Source organism: Zingiber officinale, chromosome 3B, assembly GCF_018446385.1.
Source record: "Zingiber officinale cultivar Zhangliang chromosome 3B, Zo_v1.1, whole genome shotgun sequence".
NCBI classification, from domain to species: Eukaryota; Viridiplantae; Streptophyta; class Magnoliopsida; order Zingiberales; family Zingiberaceae; genus Zingiber; species Zingiber officinale.
Genome location: NC_055991.1, coordinates 73,175,697 through 73,196,028, shown reverse-complemented (window position 1 = coordinate 73,196,028; position 20,332 = coordinate 73,175,697). Strand labels below are relative to the sequence as shown.

The 20,332-nt window shown below is 37.0% G+C and overlaps 2 protein-coding genes across 14 annotated transcripts; both read right to left on the bottom strand.

The window, feature by feature from the left end:
* Window positions 1–1,374: 1,374 nt before the first annotated feature.
* On the bottom strand, window positions 1,375–8,451 carry LOC122056551 (COX assembly mitochondrial protein 2 homolog). 11 transcript variants are annotated; one of them, XR_006133227.1, is made up of 8 exons: window positions 8,202–8,451; window positions 7,992–8,098; window positions 7,854–7,918; window positions 7,574–7,678; window positions 6,663–6,770; window positions 5,517–5,799; window positions 5,322–5,407; window positions 1,375–1,413 (listed from the first exon to the last, which is right to left on the bottom strand). XR_006133227.1 is itself a non-coding variant. In XM_042618555.1 (5 exons), exons 3-5 carry the CDS (start codon window positions 7,896–7,898, stop codon window positions 6,675–6,677), a joined length of 246 nt encoding a protein of 81 aa, XP_042474489.1. In that variant the 5' UTR covers window positions 7,899–7,918; window positions 7,992–8,098; window positions 8,197–8,446; the 3' UTR covers window positions 5,806–6,674. The 11 variants fall into 11 exon arrangements, 1 of the variants encoding a protein (XP_042474489.1); XR_006133226.1 differs by lacking the exon at window positions 1,375–1,413 and adding an exon at window positions 4,842–5,034; XR_006133223.1 differs by lacking the exon at window positions 1,375–1,413 and having other exon boundaries at window positions 5,065–5,407; window positions 5,517–5,571; window positions 5,683–5,799; window positions 8,202–8,449.
* A 2,322-nt stretch (window positions 8,452–10,773) lies between these two features.
* On the bottom strand, window positions 10,774–20,027 carry LOC122056550 (calmodulin-binding protein 60 B-like). Of its 3 annotated transcripts, none has more exons than XM_042618552.1 (9): window positions 19,899–20,027; window positions 19,588–19,778; window positions 17,537–17,612; window positions 15,984–16,048; window positions 13,744–14,237; window positions 13,499–13,659; window positions 13,221–13,424; window positions 11,873–12,092; window positions 10,774–11,642 (listed from the first exon to the last, which is right to left on the bottom strand). In XM_042618552.1, exons 2-9 carry the CDS (start codon window positions 19,677–19,679, stop codon window positions 11,038–11,040), a joined length of 1,917 nt encoding a protein of 638 aa, XP_042474486.1. In that variant the 5' UTR covers window positions 19,680–19,778; window positions 19,899–20,027; the 3' UTR covers window positions 10,774–11,037. The 3 variants fall into 3 exon arrangements, with proteins under 3 accessions (XP_042474486.1, XP_042474488.1, XP_042474487.1); XM_042618554.1 differs by having other exon boundaries at window positions 10,774–11,633; XM_042618553.1 differs by having other exon boundaries at window positions 19,588–19,716; window positions 19,899–20,025.
* Between the last annotated feature and the right edge of the window lie 305 nt (window positions 20,028–20,332).

The window sequence follows — 20,332 nt, the reverse complement described above, 5'->3', positions numbered from 1 at the left end:
AAACTTCTACATAACCCATATACCTCAGCCACAGGCGGCTGGAATAATAACAGTAAATAAAACCAATCACCACGCAGTTTATATAAGTATTCAGCCTCTGGCTGTCACAACCACGCAGTTAATAAAATAAACAAACATAGTAATACTCTGACTCGAAATCAACCCTACTCAACTACACTCGTAAAGCTCAAATCCGATTTTTCTTACCTCTTCTGCCGTCCAGGCAGGCATGTAGTAGTATAAAATCGAAAACAAATCCATCAACGAGACAACTTATATAATATCTAAGTATTCAACATCCAAATCCAAATATAGTCAAGTGAGAATCAAAAATAATACAAACGATAGCAACTAGCTGGAGGTCTGCAGGGGACTAGCAACTGAACCCTCCTCAACGAAATAACAACAATAGAGGCGGGTGAGTCCAACACTCAGAGTTGATACGCAGTAAAGAAATAACACTTAGCACTAATCATGCGCATCTCGACAATAATAAAGATAGATGCAAATCAAGAGAACAGGAGACTGCACTAACCAGATCCGGTAAAAGGACAAACAATCCGAAGGTATAGAAGACCTGTATACGTCAATCAAGGTATCCAAGCAATGCGGCATATAAGTGCAACAAACACAAACACAAACAATAAATGCATCACGCATATGATGTCAATGTCCCCCGACGCCAGTCACCGACTCACAACAACAGTGGGACCGAGTGGGTAGGAGACGTGCACTCTGCATCACTACTCCTGATGAGTGACCGAGTGGACGGATGCTGTCGAGTACATACGTACTCCTACCCCAAATCATAAATGGGGAGCGCCATGCTCTCATCTGGTACGCTATGACTGGGAGGGATCTCTAACGTGCTACTGCGTCACACTACCCATGGGCGGACCAACGGAGCACCGGAAGAGCCCGACGTACTACCGCGTGTCCCGCTACCCACGAAGGCCACAACGAGCACCGAATGTGATGAAACGGCAAAGTGCTCGACAATAAAGGAGCAATCAATCACTCAGCATGCAATCATGCGAATGGTGCATGTCACTAAACATGGTAATATACTAAACCAATCTCTGGACATATCATAATGTGCACCAAAGCGAATGAATCATATCAAGGTATCTGATCATATAAGGTATCAAACCTAGGTCCTGACATGGTAAAATATGGTTATATCACTACCCATGAGCATGTGGAATCAGGTACATATCCATACAAGATGTAAACAAACAATCAATCAACAGGTAGCATGTATTGGGCAGTGATTAACCGAAACAAGTAAGAAACACAATTAATGCATCTTGTTAATTTAATTACTAAGCATATCAAAGACAATAAGTCAAAAGTACTCGCCTCCAATAGAAATGTCCAAATCCGACATCGAGATACTCGTCTCGCGTCAAAGTCCTGTATCAAATAGATATACGATTATTTAGCTAAATTCCTATAAATAGCTAAATAAATTCTTTAACTCTAAATTAGGGAAAAACCCTAATCCATAAACCTCGACCAACTAGGATTAGTTTCTTAAATCCTAATTCGTTCCACTATATAATTTGATTTAGGTCTAAACCTAAATCAACTTGAACTCTTCCAAATACAAACTCAATACCAAAACAAATTTATACACCTTACCTCTACTCGCAACCGATGTTGATCCACAACTAGGGACAGTCCTGCCGAAATGAATAACTGCTGCCGGAGACCAAAGAGTTGCTGCCCCACTTAGAGTTGTTGCTGCCAACAATTACTTAATTACTACCGAAAACCAACCACACTATCCTGATCAAAAACATAAATCCAAAAACCAAGATCTAATCTTACCTCAACCGTGACCTAATTCCACCAAGAAGATTGATCAGGAACAGAAAAGAGGCGGCACAGTGAGGTCCTTCAGTGAGGCTCAGCCCTAACAGCACAAAGAACAGAAAGAAGAGCGTCGGCAATAGGCTCGGTCGTCGGCGGCGGTGGCACCAGAACTCCACGGCGAAGGGAAGAGAGGAAAAATCGCCACTAGACTCGGTTGCCGACACAAAGGAGGCGACCGACGGCACGTCTCCGGCAGCGTTGGCTATGGCGACGACGCGAGGTGGCTAACGACCGGCAGCGACACTGTGGCGTCGGAATTGGGCGTCGACGTTGTTCCTTGTGGTGGAGGCGACAGTGGAAACTAGGGCACATGCGATTGGGGTCGGCGTCGGCTGTTGTGATCGGCATCGGCTTCTGTGGTCGGCGTCACCGAGAAGAGAAGGAAGTGGCCGACGCTAGGGCTCGGACGCCGGCGGATCGGGAGTGAGGGCGTGCACACGAGGGAGAAGAAGGGATGCTCAACCGCCGGCTCTCTGTTCCATAGCGTCGCCGGCGTCAGCAGAGGAGAGGGAGGAAGATCTGTCGCGTGCAAAGAGGGGACGGCGTCGCATGGGTTAGGGCTCGGGAATAAGAGGAAAAGAAAAAGAATAAAAGAAAATGAGAATTTAAAAACTTTTCTTCTTTAAAATAGGGTAGCCTAAACAGGCTTTTCCGGGCCTCATTTTTATCCCCGTTAACTCGTCCATACGAGCTCCGAAAAATTCCCGAAAAATTTCTAAAAATTTCGAAAAATTTCCTTATTAATATTCGCCTATTTCCGGTATTTTACAATACTTATCCTCCATTGATTAGACATTTTTTTCATTTTCAATATCATGTTAAATAATTTTGTAAGTCATTCAATACTTTTTTTCTCTAGGTACTTCCATACCTCTATCAGAATATCATCTGATTCAATGACTTTTCCATTGTGCATCTCATTTACACCCTGTTTGGAATCCTATGGAATTGAATTCCTATGGTAATTGAAATTCAATTCCATAGTTTGGAATGAATTTTTCAGATGGATTTGATATGGAATTCAATTCCAATTCCATTCAAAACGTGAATAGTAAATTAGACCTCAAATGGTCAGATTTGGATAGGGATTTACCATGAACAACTAAAATTACTTAATTGCCCTTTTAACTTAAAACCCTTTTTTCCATCTGCCGACTCTCTTGTTTTCTCCTGCCTTTCTCCCGTGCGTCGTTTCTCCTTGTGTCGAAAACTTCTCCTTGCACCGTTTCTCTCGTGCGCCACCTTCTTCATACTGCTGTCTTAACTGTGCGATCCCTTCTTCCTATTCTCTAATACTTAACTTGATTATTAAATTATTAGTTATGCGGATAAAATGATAAATGTATAAGAATGGAATTCAATTCAAATAGATTCCAAATTAAGGAATTCAATTCAATTCTATTATTCACTAATCCATTCCAAACATAGGAATTGAATTCAATTCCTACCATAATTCAATTCCTAATGGAATTTAATTCAATTCCTTCACTTAAGTTGTTTCCAAACAGGGTGTTAAAGCTTGTTCTACTTCTGAAGTTTGAACTTTACGATAAAAATTAAAATTTCTATACTCATTTAACCTACTTAAATTACCTAAATTATGTTGATCACCTAAACTTTTATTAAAAAATTGATGAAAATACCTCTTCCACCGCTCTTTTATTTCTCTCTCATTTACTAATACCCTATTACATTCATCTTTAATACATTTTATTTGGATAAGATCTCTTATCTTCCTTTCTCTCACTTTAGGTATTTTATAAATGTCTCTTTTCCCCTTCTTTTGTATCTAATTTTTTATATAATTATTCAAAAGTTTCATTTTTTACTTCATTCACTACTCTCTTAGCTTCTTTCTTGGCTATTGTATATTTTTTTAGATTTTCCTCGTTCTTACAAATATATAATTCCTTATAAACTATTCATTTTTCCTCACTGTCTTGTACTTTCTCATTCCACTACCAAGATTCCTTACTTAATGGTACATGCCCCTTTGATTCACCGAGTACACTCTTAACTATTATTTTCAACTTTGATATCATCTTATCCCATATTGTTTTAGAATCACCGTATATTTCATCTAATGCTTATACTTCTATCTTATCCTTGAATATATTTTGTTCCTCATCTTTTAACTTCCACCACTTAATTATAGAAGCCTTATATATTTTCTTTCTATTGATAGTATGCTTGAAGCGTATATCCAAAACTTCTAACATATGTTAAGTAGTTAAACTTTCTCCGGGGATGACCTTGTAATCTTTACAAATCTTTCTATCCTTCTTCCTAACTATAATAAAGTCAATTTATGATCTATTATTCCCACTTTTGAATGTGACTAAATGTTCTTCTTTTTTTTAAAAAAAAACCTATTAGCTAATATAAGATTATATGCTATCGTAAAATCTAATATAATTTTCTCTTCCTAATTTCATGTTCCAAACCCACAACCCGCATGTACCCTCTCATATTCCTCATTTTTCACTCCAACATATACATTTAGATCACCTCCTATTAAAATCATTTCATTTGACGAAATATTTTGTAATATTTTATCTAAGTCATCTCAAAACCTTAATTTGGTAGCTTCATCTAATCCTACTTGTGGTGTATATACACTAATTATGTTCAGAATTTCTTTCACCACTATTATCTTAAGGGTTATAATTCTATCCTCTTTTTTAACTACTCCAACAACTTCATCCTTTAACGAACTATCTACAATAATACCCACTTCATTTCTTGTTTTACTCTCTCTTGTGTACCATAACTTAAAACTCAAGTTCTCTATCAATTTTGCCTTATCGTCTATCGAGTTTGCCTCTTGTACACACAAAATACTAATTTTTCTCCTAATCATCGTATCTACTACTTCCATTGATTTACCCGTGAGCGTTCCTATGTTCCATATTCCAAATATTAGATTATTAATTTTTCTATTATATTTGTTCTTATCCAACCAATGGTGCGAAAACTTACTTATTTAACACTACACTCAAATTTTCATGGAGATGTAGCGATGTTTGCCGATATATTACAGTCAAACCCTGCAATGCGAACTCTTACATATTTAACACTACACCCGAGTTCTGAAAATATAGCGATCTTTATCGAGACGTTACAGTCGGACCCTGTAAGACGTTCCTTCCGAAGAACAACCTGAAATTAACACAATAATTTAATAGATTTATTCATTGAATATTTATCATAATTTTAATGATGACAAATAACCTAACACAACCCTCCGATTAACTCAAATAGTAGGATAAAAGACGTAACTTCGGGTAACAGTTATCCATTGAAGAAGCAACCAGGAAATGACAAATCATCTAATAAACCATGAAAAACAATGAAATTCAAAAAGGTTTACCCAAATAATGACCACAGAAATGTATTTATTCTATTCATAATTTAAACTATTAAGTCAAGACCCTTTAGCTGGTTACCATTTATTGCAGACAACATCATCAGTTCATCCACGTAGGACATACAGAATGAGAGCACATTTGTTATCGTTAGCTCTCTAGCCATTCTGTCACAAACTCAATAATACACTCGAATGAGAGCCAACCCACTAGGCAAAATGCTTATATTCAAATTAATAGTAAATAAACCAGAAAAAAAAAGGAGGAAAAACTGACTTATCTGAGTTTACTAAAAGATAGAGACTAAGGTTCATTCATATTCAAATAGCACCTAGAATTGGAATAAGAAATAATCAGACCACATTTAAAAAAAAGGGCGCCATTTCAGGGGTCAAATATATGCACATTGTTAACTAAAAAACTCAGTGGAGAAAAAGATCACCAGACGGTAGTTGATGTAGAATTGTCTAGGAGATCAGAGCGATAACCTTGATCCACCATTACTACATATGCAATTCTATCAGTAAAAAGGATCAGAGAATTGGATCTCCGCCACAATCTTCATAGAAAGTATTAACATAAAAAGGAACACAAACATCGCAAGTTAGATCATCAAAAAAAGGAATACAATCTTCATAGAAAGTATAACATTATGTGATCAGCAGAAAGATCAACTCAAGTTAGATCATCAAAAGTACAATGTAGAAGAGTTATAATCAAGTCTATTAGGTAACAACAACTCTCGCAAGTCTAACACAACCATTTCAGAAACTAAATCTGATCACTAAAACAAAGAAATTAGGATGGAAATATTGAGTATAGTGCAATAAGCATGATATTTATGCATGTATCAAAAGTGCACCAAATACTATCAAACACAAACCATCTTGAAAATTGAATCCGATGGCAAAAACAAGGCAATTAACAGCGAAATATCCAGTAATATGCAATCAGAATGATGCCAATGCATGCATCAAAATTGCACTAAATACTATCAACAATGTGTACTACTACCAAAACAAACTAGGTCCGCTGGGAGCACCAATAGTTAGTGCAAGGAAAGAAAATAAAAGAATAAGTAAAAATAAAATTATCATAAGTATTTTACAATGACAAATTAATTTCACTCTAGCATCATGCATATAGTGTAGGACTAATGAATATATTTCTCCTTAATAACTAGCATCATGCATATAGTGTAGGACTAATGAATATATTTCTCCTTAATAATTATGACCTCCACAGAGATCATTGCAAGTTTCAGAGAGATAAGAGCACATTAAAGATTGTACTTCTTGTATAACCTAAGAAGCCAGTAATAACAAATTTTATTAATCCCCAATAGAAGGAAAATTTAGGGCTTTTGATCTAAATGGTCAATTTAGACAAGGGTCTATTAATGAGAGATTCAAGTATGGGTACTTTGCAAGGCCCTTATGTGTCTTTCTCTGCCATCTCCTTTCTGTAAGCCTGCAGTCTTTCTTTGAACTTTTTACTTTGCTCGAAGTTCACCTTCCGCTTCACTGCTTTCTATAAAAAAAAAACAAATTAAAAAGTAACTCATGAAAGTTAAGAAACATCAGATCCTAATACAATTTTTTAATAGACAGAGAGAAATTACATGTGGGGTAAAATGAGAAGGGGTAAATTGTCATCCCAATGTGTTGCTGAATTTAAATTTGTGATTGTGCGCTTGCTTGCATAGTAATCAAGATTGCAACCCGAGCCTTAGAATCTTACAATCCTAACAGACATTACATTCCACATTCCAACAAGGATCTAAATTGAGCTTAGGATTTTATAATGCTAAAAGCCAAAAGGATACTATGCTTGCTTGTTCTACCTACATACAATCTTTGCCTCAGCTACATTTATTTACATTCAATTAGCTATTTTAAAGATTGACATTTAGTATAGAAATAATTCATCACATTTCATATTATTTGAGAAAGTTTTTAATTATATAAGGTTCTTTGCACTGCTTGGTAAAAGAATTATTTAAATTATTATTATCATCATCGATCTTATTGTTACCATTAATCGAAGTTGCTATTGCTATATAGAGATGGAATAGTTTAGAGAATTGTATTTAAATTTTCATACACTTAGTATGTTACTATATCTAGAAATTTAATGCATATGATAAATTATAAAGGTCAAATATCTTTCTAAAATAATTTAACTAAATTGCAGGATCTTCCAATTCAATGTCTCTAGTTAGAATTTCGATCATGGAACCCATGCTCATGTGCCTCTGCTTTCTTGGTTGTTTCAGTTTGCCTCTTTTTGGAAGGATTTTAAGACCAGAGGAAATTAAATTTTAAAAAGGTCACCTCTTGTCGAAAACAACGATCAAGCTTTATTTTTAGCTCAGTGCATTTCCCAAAAAATTTTCCAATTGGATGGTCTACATGGCACTTCTGAAAATCCTCAATAATCTGAAAACAATAAAAACAATAAAACTCCAATTTTAGCACAACAGCTAAATTTTGTTGCAACTAGAAAGTATATAAAAATGGGGAAAAAAAAATGCAAGAGGGGTAGACATCGAAATAACAGAAGATTGAACAAGATAAGAGGGAAAAAATGTTTGCGTGACTAAAGTGAAGATACCTCAGCACACATAGGATGCCGATGCAAAGTTAGAGGAGGATGCATATTCTTCCGACCAGATTCAGCTGAAAAAAAGCAAAGATGCATATGACTGGTCCATAAAATTACAAAAAATGATTGAAAAGCACAAGTCCCTACAGATCTTCAGAGTCGAGGTTAAGGTTTGGTCCGTGTGCACAACCAACGCATCAATTACTCTAGTTCAACATATACTTGATCAAGCCCTAGGCTCAAATCCCTGAAACCTGGATCAATCCAACTCTATCATGCACCCAAAACAAGCAGCCCAAAAACCTTTGAGAAAAATGCAAATAGAACAAATCAGAAGAAAAGAGACCGGTACCTGACCTAGTTTCCAGCAGTGGCAGATATCGAGGATGCTCCTTCAGTGGAGGTTTCGAGGAGCAGCAAGCGACAGAATCGACGAGAGAGGATGAGAGGGACGCCGGTGGGCAGCCGACTCGCAATTCAGTGGAGGTTTCGAAGGGCGGCGAGCGACGGAATCGACGAGAGAGGAAGAGAGAGGCCGGTGGTCAGCCGACTCGCAATGCAAAGAGACGGTGTCACGGGAGATGTTCACAGGGTGAATTTAATGTTAACCTCAAAAGTCATCTTCAAAATTATTGAAATAACCCAAAAGTTCTAAAAATAACATTTCGCACATAATTATTTATTTTATTCTTTTGTTTATAAAATAATAGCTTTATTTATTTATTCTATATAGCATAGTTAAAACATCATTATTTATTCATAATATATAAATTAGCAGAATGTTTTTATAAATTTCATGCACCATTTTATAATAAATTTAACGACAATTTATCAAATCATGCACCTAGACATCTTAATTGACAAAAAGACGTATGTTACTTTGGTATTTACCAAAGGACGCACTTTTTTAAGTGCACTTCCCATTTTATCCTTCTGACTAATCAAACTTTTTTTTTGTCGTTTTTCTTCTCCCTCTTCTCTTTCCTATCTCCTCTTTCATCAACGACATTTAAGATTTAGTTAATTTTTTGATAACATTTTAATACATTTAGATAAGCTAAAATAAACTATGAATAGCAAATTTGAACTCCTTGTAATCTTAGAAATCCACAGGAATTGAAATAAGTACAATCAGAGCTCTCTAGGTTCATCAGTGGATTTCGGTCAAAATCCACTAATGGACCTAGAGAGCTCTGATTGCACCCATTTCAATTTCTGTGGATTTCTGGTGTTGCAAGGAGTTCAAATATGTTATCCATTGTTTATTTTGACTTTTAGAATGTATTAAAATATAAGAAGAAAGCATCAGTAAAAAAATTTCATATCAGGCCCACGTTGGGCCTGATATGATTCATATCAGGCCTAACGTGGAGCCTTTTTGTTGATTCTTTCTTCTTATATTTTAATACATTCTAAAAGTCAAAATAAATAATGGATAGTATATTTGAACTCCTTGCAATATCAGGAATCCACAGAAACTAAAATGGGTGTAATCAGAGTTCTCTAGGTCTATCAGTGGGTTTTGAAATCATTTACGAGAAAATTAATCGGAGCTTTCTTCTTTGTAAAAGAAAATTAATCCAGAAAATGAGATCACTTACGAGAAATAAGGGAAAAGGACAAAGAGACATCATTCCAAATTCTAAAGGCTGAAAGAAAAGTGTGTCAATTATTTAAATGAAAAAAAGATACCAAGCAAAAGGTAGAGGAATTGCAAAAATCCTTACTTTTCAATATCCAATCCAGCATATTTTTCCAATGTGGATAATTTTTCAAACCCCCAACAAAGACATACATCATGAACTGATATTTAAGTCAAAATAAAATGCTACACTGGAAATTAAGAGTTCCTAAACAGTTGAGCATTCCTAATAGAGTGAGATCCACATTGGGCCTGATATGGAATCATATCAGTGGATGACATATTTGAACTCCTTGCAACATCAAGAATCCACAGGAATTGAAATGGGTGTAATCTGAGATCTGTAGGTCCATCAGTGGGTTTTGACCATATCAGGCCCAACGTGGGCCTGATATGAATTTTTTTTACTGATTCTTTCTTCTTATATTTTAACACCTTCTAAAAGTCAAAATATACAATGGATAGAATATTTGAACTCCTTGCAACACCAGGAATCCATAGAAACTGAAATGGGTGCAATCGGAGCTCTTTAGGTCCATCAGTGGATTTTGACTGAAACTCACTGATGGACTTAGAGAGCTCTAATTGTACTTATTTCAATTCATGTGGATTTCTGAGATTATAAGAAGTTTAAATTTACTATTCATAGTTTATTTTAGCTTCTCTAAATATATTAAAATGTTATCAAAAAATTAACTAAATCTTAAAATGAAGAGGAGATAGGAAAGAGAAGAGGGAGAAAAGAAAAACGATAAAAAAAAAAATTTAATTTGTCAGAAGAATAAAAAGGGGAGTGCACTTGAAATAGTACGTCTTTTGATAAATATTAAAGTAACATTCGTCTTTTGATCAATTAAGATGTCTAGGTGCGTAATTTGATAAATTACCGTAAATTTAAAGGGATAAAAATTAAAACATGTCTATATAATTTTTTTCTCTTTTAACTAGCTACTATTATTGTACATTGCTTTTTTTATTTCTACCTACAAAGATAATTTACTTCATTGAGTTGTCACTCATTTGTCCATGGACTCAAGAACAGCCCAGCAATTCAAAAATCTTTAAAATTTATGTTTATTTTAAACTAAATTAAATATTTTGTCTCTTGCTATGTTGTCCTTTGTCTCTACATGCCTAAATATGAGTCATAAGTCTTTCTCCTTCATAAGAAAAGTAGATTAATCACTAACTTGTGACATCTGCCATTTCATCAAACCAACTGAATTAGTGCAGGAAATAATTGCAATACTGAAGCAAAATGTTCATCATTACAAGCATCATCAGATGTGATCCTAGGAACAGATTCACGCACTGTTTCAATCAAATAACATGATTAGGCAAAGCGTTCAAAGACTGTAAGTGCTTAATTTACAGATGATATTAGCAGACACAAGCAATTACTGAATCCATGGAGTCGTTTCTTTTGAGAGCTTACCCTCTGCACAATGCTTAAAGGATACACAAATAAAACCCATCTTAGATAGAATTCAGGAGGATGTGTATGAAATTCTAGTAATATACACGATTAACGAGAATTCGGTTATTGGTTTGTTAATCTTCCAGCTCAACCAGTTGAGCCCTCCTCCTTTTCTCTGCTGCTTTTTTCCTGATAAATATGCCCCACCGCATCGCCGCCTTTACCTTGAGCCATCCTACAACAGCTTTACCAGATGTACGGTTCTGGTCCGCATCAAAGTTGAAAGCTGGAGATGGGGCGGGCATGTAGGAAGGGTACCCATAAACATCATCTGTCATGTTATTTGAAGTCCCAACCATGGTCAAATGTCGAAGTAGCTGTTGCATTTCATCATTTTCCAGTATCTCGTGACTGCTTCGGCGGATCTCTTCTTCAGTGAGGAAGTCATCAGAGCCATGGCCCTGACGTTGATGGGACCAGTTGTGATAGCTGCTCAGATTTGGAGGCAAGAAGGGTTGGTCCACCAGTTGATATCCAGTGCTTGAATGTTCCGATTGGACCAAGGCAAGGCCAATGCTGTCATTTCCTGGAGCCTGAATAACATCGGACGACCCACTGAGCTGACTTTGAGGGGACAATATATGTTCATACTGCAACTGAGCATTTCGACTAATGAGTTGACGATGAGTCGAGTATCGATTCATTTGATTAAGGTTATAGGAAACAGAATCTGTATCTCCTGCATATAAACAGGAGAATTGGTGAACCAAAACTAATCAAAAAGCACATGCAATTCATCATGCATGAGAAACGGTACTTTTGACTTTAGTCTAGAAAAAAGATAATAGTAAAATTTAGCAGAAAGTACACTAAAATCAATTTAAAAGGAGTCATGATAAGAGACAGATATAAAAGATCGTCCAAGAAGGCCGTCATATACATATGGATACGAAGTAAAGATTATGCTACCTCCATTGACCACTCCAGTATTGATTGTAGGCTGAACTTCAGTAGCATGCTGCTCTGTGGGTGAGTTGTCATATGAATCTGAAAAATTTGCCAAAGCAGCAGCTTCACTTCGTGTAGTCATTGTCTTCTTTGGCATCAAGATCAGAAGAGCTTTGCCATCATATTCTATTACAAACTGCCAGTTCTCATATGCTTTTTTTACGAGTGTATCTGCAAAGACCTGCAAAGTGCAAAAATGGAATTCAAGGGGAAGCGCTTTTATGTCACTCAATCATATTCTACCCTTCTAACGATAATAACAAAATGATGACCGCTACAGGTTTCAGATTAGTAGTAGTGTTAAGATCCACTCATAAAAAGTATAATAGCATTGGCACATTTGGTGAAATGCAGTTATAGCTAGCATCTCCAATAAAGCATTTCTGCTTAGATCAAATGTTTAAATAGTAGCTGTCATCATTGTTAAACTGTGTTTGTTCCAACTGTTTGAAGTTGACTATGAATTTTATTCCTCTATCTATATCACAAGTAATTCTACCTCTTACACTTTCAGCTCTAATAAATTTAACTCATTCAACTATATAATGTATTGATCATCTTTGATCTTGTACCATCTCAAAATCATTCATCTACTCTCCCATATTCAATTTCCGATGGACGCATGCTCTCGGGAAAAAAAATCCTCACACCCCCAGTCATAAGCTGACCTATGATTTACCTCCCTTCACATAACTTCGGGAAAGGTGAGCATAATTACCTTTTTGCTACAATACACTCTCCCATACACATCAGCACAACATGATACGGACATGAAATGTGAGTCAAAGAGTCAGGCTCATCTTCCTCAGCCATAAGGAAAGAAATAAAAGGAAGAAGAAACACAAGGATGCAAAAGAAAAAGAACTGCACAAGGAGATTTATTTAGATGAGGAAGATGAAGCAGCAGCACAATGGAAGGAAGCAGTACCTAGGTGATGAGTGGGAGTGAGGAGAGAGAAACAAAAGGTTTGTGCAGTGTGAGAATAGCAGGTCTGACACAGGAGAAACCGCAAGAAAAAAGGGAAACCCTTAAACCTAATATTATTCCTTATTATGTATATTAGTTGTGTTCTATACCCACGCATTGTATTTGGAAACTTTTCTAACAAGTCACTGTCCCCAAGTTGAAAAAATAAGTGCCTGACTTATACCCACGTTGGATAGTTGTAACTGAGTGGCATAAACTCAATCTATTGTCTCCTGTTTTATGGATTACCAGAGTTACACCTGATTGATCAGGTTGAAAAATACACGCAAGTCAACATCACCTTGGAGCATTAGAGGAAAAATAATTTGCAACAATGCATACCTTTTGACTATCTGTGAGAGTTTCAGTTGAATAGAACTGCTCTCCAACAATCAAGCCACTAAACTCACAGATATGGTTGAAAATTGCACCAATGCTCCTTGTATCATCAGAATAATAAACATAATATTTTCCGCTAAGGGGGCACGTCTTGGCATGCTCAATTAGGATCTCCCACATCTTATTTGACATACCACCTCCAAGGATCTAAAAATGTAATAACAATAATCAACATGCAATCAGAAAAGAATCTCAACAATAAAAATGTACCAATGCCATACATTCCGCAGTCTTTGGGGATCCTTGACATACAGACGGAGAAAATCTTCAACTGTGGAAACTCCACTCCTATTCAACTTCTTATGGAACGAGCCATCCTTGCCAATCTTTTCCAATCTCCAAACTTCGTCCTTCCATGAAGGAGGATAATGTTTCTTGTATACTGCAATAGATACATCCAACGACTATATAAAATTAAACAATGAAATAACTAAAATAAGAAGCCAATTAGTGCAAAGGAACATACATTCTCCTCTATGATCCTTAACTGTGAAAGCTTCTGTTTTTGCCTCTCGAATGTGAATACCCTCACAGAACCCAGAAGAGATTTTCAGTCCAAGTCTGAACTTCCTGCTCCGTATCCAGCTGGAGTTATCAGTGAACGTCAACTCTCCAAGTGTCCCCACACCTTCCTTGAGTACTACCTGCAAATCTCCAGTCAAAAGTGGTCTCTTCCCCTCACGCTCTTTGACTACATGACTTTCAAATTCTTCTTCAGTCCAGTTATCATCATCTTCATTGTTAAAATCACCCTCAAGTACAACAACATCTAACTTTGCAGATGACTCTGGCCCAGATGTCACGACAAACCCAGTACTTGCATCAATCAAAACAACATGAATTGCAGCACCTTGTTCACCTTCTACTTTTCCACCAGTAAAAAGTGGAAGAGAGAGCTTTGATTTAAAATGCAGCTGAAAGTTTCTGCCATCAGGCCCTTCAATTTGTTTTGGAGAAGCCCTGCAGTTTCTAAAGAATTAGAGTACTAATAAAGCGAATTTGCAGAAACAAAGATATCCAGTTATCAGTCACAGACAACAAAATCATCTAATTTAAAATGCATAATGATCAAGGGGACTGTGAATAGATTCCTAGAAGTGCTGCTTTAAGATATAAGGAATACCCTAAAAAGAGGAAATGTCTGTGAAACAAAAAAGAAAATAAATGGCTATTAAAAATCTAAGCTCATAGGCAAGTCTTAAGTCACATGTACTCATTCATACAAAATGAAGTTGATCCTGCAATCATATAATCATTTCACCTAATAAAGGATTTTGCTTTGAAGGTTCTGGACATGGAAAGACTACATAACTAGAGATTGGGATCACAATGGGATGGGGCAGGACGAGGCCAAAGACAATTTTAACTTTCCATACCAACCCCACTTCCCGAGTGGGGCAGGACAGAAGTACTCAATGAACCCTTCTTTCCTATCCCTGCGCCACCCTGTGCCACTTCCCGTGCAAGTCAAATTCGAGGTGGGGCAATAAAATATGCATTAAATGTGTAAGATGACTTGCCCCATAAGAAGCATGTATTTTGTGATAAGTTACACACAATACAAAAGGGGGAAGGGCAGATCACAAAAAATCTTGCACATCGTTGTTCAGCACTGCATGTGGATTACAAAATTGCATTCCCATCAGTACCCCATTACAATATAGGGTGAGGTGGGTCAGGCATATTCAGGGGCAGATTGATGCAGGTGTTAATCAGAGCAAGTCAAATTGTTATCCCTAAGAGATTTAAAGGTGAACTAGCATCAGTACTATACAATAACAATCCAGGTTGACTTTACCAGAGAGACACAGGGAAACACTATAATAAAGATGAATTCACCATGGTTAGATCTTATAAATTGAATAAACAGTGTGTGTGTGTGTAAGATGAACCCAATTTGCTGCAGTGATCATGAAGTGACATCAAAAATACTTCATCCTATGGGTCTAGTTAATGAATTATAATTTCCCGTATGACTCCCAAAACATAGTAATACCTTAACCACCAGCTTGGATGTGTTAGGCCTAGGGGTCAGCCTGGCACGGCCCATAGTCGTGTTTGGTCAGACACCACCCTCAGGAGGGGAATTTTAATGCATGGTCCATTGATGGTTGGACCATGCTGAGTATGACAGATTTCTTGTCAGGTCCAACCATGGAATAAGCAGCCCAGGCCATTTGGTATCTCTTCAGGTAATTGGCTTATTTGTCAGATGACATGAATCAATTCTCAGAACACATGGAGAACAATATCATTCACTGCCCATATTTGGCCAATTTTTTATACATAAAAAAGGATACTTAATAAATACATTCTACCATAACAAAGACAATGTTCCTTGGTATAAGGAAATATCATATCTAAAAGGCCATAAAGGAACCCCTTTGGGTGCTAAAATTTACCTATAGACTGTAGAAAGTCCATGTATGTATATCTCTTTAACATTTTAAGAGATAAGTTTTTTTACCTTTTCAAGAATAAAATAAAAGAAAAAGCTTGAAAGAGAGGGCTTTTGAGTCTTCAAATTTCCAGAAATGGTCACATCATTCATTAAATATTAACAAGCAAATATATTCATATTTAAGAACGGTATGAATGACAGTAAAGCTCAATATAGATATTGTAATTAGGCTGCAAAAAGAAATAAAACAAGCAAGAAAGTCCGAGTTTTCTCAATCACATATGCCATTTGTCATGATTATGTACCTGCCTCCAACTCCAAGTTTAGCAGGACCAAGTTTTGCTAGTGCACGCTCCACTTCCTCACTAACCTACACAGGCACAAAAGAGTCAATAAACAGGCACAAGTTTTTTTTCCCAAACAAAAATAGTGCATTCACAGCCACACCACACACATGAGCTTACATGTCTCTTTGTTCAGATGTCTAACCACATATGTCAACAAATGTGTATGTGTGGGTGCCCCCATGCGTGCCCAACATGAGTGACTAGAGGGGAAAGTGCCCCACGTGACAATGGGGCACCCCCTCACTCACGCTAGGCGCACAATAATTCAACCCCTAAATCCTAAATGGTTTAACTGCTCGCAAGCTTAAAAAAAAAAAAAAGACACGGGGTAACTTCATATATGTATATGTATTGGGGTTCAATAAAAGTCCCACATTGAAAAAATTTAGTAAAGATTATGGGATTAAAAGGATGCATGATATCTCAATTGGCATGAGGCCTTTTGGGGGGAGCCTAAGAGCAAAGTCATGAGGGCCTAGGCCCAAAGTGAACAATATCATGACATTGTGGAGATATGTGGACATCCTTTGGTCCCAACAAATGGTATCAAAGTCATGGTCTAGACTAAATGTCATGTGGGGTGCCCTTGAACGAAGTTGAGGGTGGGCACGGAGTAAGTCAGGTGACCGTATGTTCGCGGGGAACCCGAATTAGGTCACGATGACCAGATGCTTGTGGAGAGGCCTGGAGCAAGTCAGTGTGATCGGATACTTGCGGGGAGGTGAGTAGGTCAGGGTGACCGGATGCTCGCAGGGAGACCCGAAGCAGGTCAAGATTAATAGGATCAAGATGGTTACGGGGAGGCCCGGAATAGGTCAGGATGACCGGATGCTTGTGGGAAAGGCCCCGAAATAGGTCAGGGTGGCCAATACTCGCAGGGAGGCCCGGAGTAGGTCAAGATGACTGGATGCTTGCGGGGAGGCATGGAGCAGGTCAAGGTGACCAGATGCTCGCGGGGAGGCGAGTAGGTCAGGGTGACCGGATGCTCGCGGAGAGGCGAGTAGGTCAGGGTGACCGGATGCTCGCGGGAAGGCCCAGAGCAGGTCAGTGTGACAAGATGCTCGCGGGGAGGCCCGGACCATCAGAGTAATTATGGTCCTTCGTTTGAAGGGAGAATTGTTGGGGTTCAATCAAAGTCCCACATTGGAAAGATTTAGTATAGATCATGGAGTTAAAATGATGCATAATATCTCCATTTACATGAGGCCTTTTGGGTAGAGCCTAAGAGCAAAACCATGAGGGTCTAGGCCCAAAGTGGACAATATCATTTCATTGTGGAGATATGTGAACATCCTTTTGCACAACAATATGCTTAATAAACATGGTCATCTGCAATTGGATGTGCATGTTCCCAGATGCAAGCTTGTAAGAACAGTCATGCACACAAGAAATGCACCCGTCTAACTTCATAATCAAATGCTCAAAAAAAAATAATAAACATAGAAAAAAAAGTAACTATCTTTGTTTACACTATCAACAACCATAAAAATTGCAAAATCAAATATACTTACAACTCTTCGAAGAATGGGCTCCAAAGAAGAACAAAGTCTTTGCAAACTGTCCACTTTGAGAGCTTCCACAACCACGCTGCACATAGAAAAGTTTATTACAAAATTCACACACATGAACGTACCATAGAATATCTAACTGAGACAATATAAAATGACTCAGTAAATCATCTTAGTAAAAACGACTAAAAAAGGTAAGTCTTAAGAGATCTTAATGTCTCCCGTCATGACTGCAGAAGAATAGAATCAACCACAATAAAAAATCAAACATACACCAAGGGATACACAAAGGAAACTTGAAATGCAGAAAACATCTACTCTAAAAGTTTACTCCACAACCTTTGTCCAACATCTGATGATTGATACTTAATAATGCAAGGTGTACTTCACCATGCTACTAACAATATAACTTGAAACATTGATGATCTTTATACTGACTATCAAATAGACAACTCAATGGTTAGTTTGACACTCAGGAATATTTACATATAATTTATATTTCAACTACCTAACTTGATAAAAGCACATGAGATCAAAATATATCTGGAGAAAAAAAAATAAGAAAAAATTGTCACATCAAATGCTTGGAGAAAGAAGAATAACCATCTTCATTCCGATCTTTTATTTCGAGAGACATATCACAATACAAAACCCAGCATGAAAAAAAACAAGTTGAGACTATATATATAGCATGGAAAGCAAGGGTACTGATCCTTTTACTTCAATTGTGATAATCATAGTTTTTCAACAATTCGATAAGACGTGTCACACTATTTGTGGACACAATAGTATTCTTTTACAAAGGATGTGTATAGACATAACCTTGGATAGAAGACTATGGAAAATTGTATTATCCGCAGTTTAATAAAATCTATGTTTGTTGAACTCGAACAGGAGTAATTGTCTGATGCATCATTAACTAAAAAGGGATAATAGGCTCAAGGATTCCAGGAAGCTAAGCATACCCAGTAATCCTAAGTCACATTGATACTGACATGGAGGAAGAAGTTGAACAACTAAGACAACGGACCTAATAGTCTAATACCATAGAAATTTGATCACTTCAATTATTTATAAACCAAGTGTGTTGCATTTGACATTGTTAAGTGTTCCTAAGTTGAAGCAAAGGCATTGTAGGTTTTCATTTGTCTGTAGTCATTGTTGATACCATGATAATGGTGACACCCTCCATTGATAGTCTTCTTAAGAACATATCACTGACACATGCAACGTGAGATACATAAAACCAAAATAGTTGATGAAAAGGCAAGCAATAATAATACAAAACAAAAAAAGGCAAGCAATAATAATAAAAATTAAAAACAAGGCAAGAAATGTTTATGTGGTTGAGCAAGTGTTTGCCTATATTCACAAGTACATAAACCACAGGTACTGGAAGAAGAAAACTCTAGTGTAATAGATGATCATATTGTATAAAGGAGTCAATTGGCAAAACAAATTCCAGCAAGGTCTGCTTAGACTTTGAATACAAATCCTGATGCAAACAAGGAGCATAGCTTCGACGACAAGTGGTGCAAGTCTAGAGGAAGTACCAATGGTATATACATTGTCCAATTTCTATATGCATGTGAGGAGCTAAACAATGTGTGCATCCTAAATTCGCATAATCCTTACATCATGCGCTACACTCCAATTTTTTTCTTTCGAAAGCAAATGTCCCACTATGCACACTGTCATATATGTGAGCATTTTGCCAATCTATTAGAGTTAGCATTCCTAAACTAGATATGTGAATACAACTTGCTTGAATCTTCAGTACAGTGTGTACTGGATTCATTCTATTTTGGTTGATATTTTCTAACATTTAACTCTTTGATGCAAATTCTACAGTATTTCCATCTTATGCCATAGTACATACGAACAACTCAATTGCATATTTGCAGTTGCTGGTTGATTGATTGTAAGGAAAAAAAAAGCGTTCGCCACTCTAATTCCATGAGATTTCTCGTATTAGTAAGTAGTAGTTTCACGAACCACAAAATCCTGAACGAACACACCAGCACCAAAGAAAGCAGATTCTAGTTTTTAATTACCTCGCAAGGGCAGGCGCCTTCTGTCTCTTGGGCTCAGGTTGCAAGTCATCGCCGCCTCCACGAGGATCTAGTATCCGCTTCTCCCTGGACATGGCCCTCACGCCAAAGCTAGACGTCGGAATCCCTAATCTGCAAAGAAGGAACCAAATCCACAAACAGAAAGCCCACTAATCTGCACGTCCCGCGAAGATCTACAACAACAAAATCCCGCGACGAGCAGATTACAGTTTACAGATATGCAAAGTGCAAACACAAATAGTCAGTGGACGAGTAACGGATGAAGATCCAGAAGGAGGAGAAGGAGAAGTTACGTGTTGCCGTTTCTCGCCTTCGCCTTGCCTTCGCCTTCGACTTCGACTTCGACGGCAGCTAGAAGGGTAAACCTAGAGGGTCCTCAAAGCGGAATGAAGAAGTGCGGCGACTTGTGGACTGTGGGACATGCTTATTAGCCTTTTCTTCTTGATTTAAAAATTAATTAATTAATTTAACATAATTTTTTTCATTTATTTTAAGGGAAAATTTGCATACACCCGTATTGGTAAATAAATCTTTGCATGTAGTCTCTATTCATAAAAATCTTTATTTTCACTCCCTAATCAAACATATTTACTTAATTGTCCATGATACTTTTAGACATAAAAAGTTTAAAAATCAGTATAATTTCTCTTAAATTTAGTACATTAAATTAGAATTTAGTATATTTTCTATCAAATTAAGTACGATTCTTTTTTCACCTCAATTGGAT

Excerpts from the sequence above, each read along its gene's own strand:
- LOC122056551 (XM_042618555.1), bottom strand. The coding sequence starts at position 7,898 with ATGCATCCTCCTCTAACTTTGCATCGGCATCCTATGTGTGCTGAG. Across the intron at positions 7,679-7,853 it reads GGCATCCTATGTGTGCTGAG|ATTATTGAGGATTTTCAGAA; the intron begins GTATCTTCACTT and ends TATTGTTTTCAG. Across the intron at positions 6,771-7,573 it reads ATCGTTGTTTTCGACAAGAG|AAAGCAGTGAAGCGGAAGGT; the intron begins GTGACCTTTTTA and ends TTTTTTTTATAG.
- LOC122056550 (XM_042618552.1), bottom strand. The coding sequence starts at position 19,679 with ATGTCCAGGGAGAAGCGGATACTAGATCCTCGTGGAGGCGGCGATGAC. Across the intron at positions 16,049-17,536 it reads AGCCCATTCTTCGAAGAGTT|GTTAGTGAGGAAGTGGAGCG; the intron begins GTAAGTATATTT and ends GTGCCTGTGTAG. Across the intron at positions 12,093-13,220 it reads CTCTCACAGATAGTCAAAAG|GTCTTTGCAGATACACTCGT; the intron begins GTATGCATTGTT and ends TGCACTTTGCAG.